Below are 1944 nucleotides of genomic sequence, written 5' to 3' on the forward strand. Positions count from 1 at the left end.
GCGTACTGCTGGTGGAGTGTTGTTGGTTTAAAAAGAATGATGGGAGTCTAATACCAATATATCAGGATTAAATCTTCAGCTCAATATTTGTCTATCTCTTCACGTGGAGGATGTTCCATGGTAAATTGTTTTTGTTTCCATAGATTGATATAGAAATTAATGGAGATGCTGTTGATCTTCATATGAAGCTGGGTGACAATGGAGAAGCTTTCTTTGTACAAGAAACTGAAGAAGAAAATGTAAGTGTATTGTGCTCCATGATGTGATGCTCTCATTCCTACTGCAGTGACTTGCACTCCCAGTAGTTATAACCGAAGAAAATCTAGCATTTTCTAGGACAGAATCTTTGTTGTTGATTCATAACATTCATGTACTTGGACAGAGTATTTTATCAAACTCAGTTGCCAGTTGCAGGAAAACTACTGATTCTTTTTTAGAACTATAAGATCATTTGTAACACTTCATCCTGTTTTAGTACAGTAGGCAATGATGATAAATTTAGGCTGACTTTTTTTTTTACTATACTTATACAGGTCATGTAGTGACTCGCAATCACCTGCTTCAGGTAGTTCTTATCACCAGTGCTGACCTCAGTATCAGAACAATTTGTTTTCTTTGGCAGGATACAGTCCATTATCCTTGTAATGATTTCTTGGGCTTAGAAAACGTTAATTTTCTAATATAATTATCTTCTAGTAAATGTACTTCCTTTTGAAAGTGTAGGGTTTTCTTGTTGATGCATGTGTAACTGCTGTCTTAGAGCACTTCCTTTTTCAGGCTATTATTTAGCTGCAGTGCTTGAAATTTATAGCAAACAATATTATATGACCTTATGCAAAAGCTTACCTGAGTTGACAGATACTTTGTGAATGGTAAATCTCTTCCATGGTCACTTTTCAAAGATTGAGGTTTAAATATCAGCATTGCTAGTAATTGTGTAATATTGTGTAATTCTGCAAATCTTAAACATTAACTAGTTCTAGGAGAGAGGAATGGGCATTTTTTAAAATTACGAAATGAAAATCCGTCTTTGAAAGCAAAGTGATTATGTATCACTCAGAAATGAGAAGGGAAAAACCATTATCAGGATTAGCACCCAAAGTAGTAATATGGTAGGGAAACGTAATATCTAGGAATAGAAGGGAATCTCCAATTCTAACAGTATATAATATGACTAAATACAAAACCAAAAGCAATTCTTTGCTGACAGAGCAGATAGATAAGTCATTAACAGGAACAGATCAATAATGAGAGTATATGTGTATGAGGGGGGAGAACTAAATATTTCAGATAGCTATTAGTATATACCAGTACCCATGAAGTTGATGTTGTGAAGAAAAAACCCAGGAATCTTTCATTCTTGTAGTCTCTTGTCTCGTACAGATATTAAACATAATTGCCTTGTTTCAGCTCTTTGTTTTGTCATGGCTACTTGTGATCCTTCTTTTGAACTATGCCAGGGTATATTAGAGGCATAGACCACCCAAGGATGCTCCAAATCTATATATATACTGTATACTGTATTGAAGTGTAAAGTAGCTCCTTTAAATACAGTAGCTTCTTTAAGAACTTTATGAATACTCGTGGTGCTCTGGAGAGGTGCCGGAGGACTGGAAGAGGGCCAGCGTGGTTCCCATCTACAAAAAGGGGAGAAAAGAGGACCTGAGGAACTACAGACCAGTCAGCCTTACCTCGATCCTGGGCAAGCTGTTCGAGAAAATTATTTTGGCACGCATCCAGGAGGGGTCAGCAGGGAACGGCATGCTCAGGGGCAACCAGCACGGGTTCATCAGCGGCAGGTCCTGTCAGACCAACCTGGTGGCCTTTTACGACCAGGTCACTAAATCATTGGATGCAGGGGTGGCAGTGGATATAGTTTTCCTAGACTTCAGGAAGGCTTTTGATACTGTCTCTCACCCCATTCTCATTAGGAAGCTGGGGGAC

The 1944-nt window shown here is 38.2% G+C and overlaps 1 protein-coding gene across 1 annotated transcript in view; it reads left to right on the top strand.

The window, feature by feature from the left end:
- LPIN2 (lipin 2) overlaps positions 1–1944 on the top strand; it is a 107147-nt gene that overhangs the window by 42128 nt on the left and 63075 nt on the right. The window contains exon 3 of the mRNA XM_019525841.1: positions 144–239. Within this exon, the coding sequence (XP_019381386.1) occupies positions 144–239 (96 nt within the window). The remainder of the gene's footprint in view (positions 1–143; positions 240–1944) is intronic.

The sequence above is a fragment of the Gavialis gangeticus genome, unplaced genomic scaffold, assembly GCF_001723915.1.
Source record: "Gavialis gangeticus isolate Ggan-Ray unplaced genomic scaffold, GavGan_comp1, whole genome shotgun sequence".
Taxonomy (NCBI): Eukaryota; Metazoa; Chordata; order Crocodylia; family Gavialidae; genus Gavialis; species Gavialis gangeticus.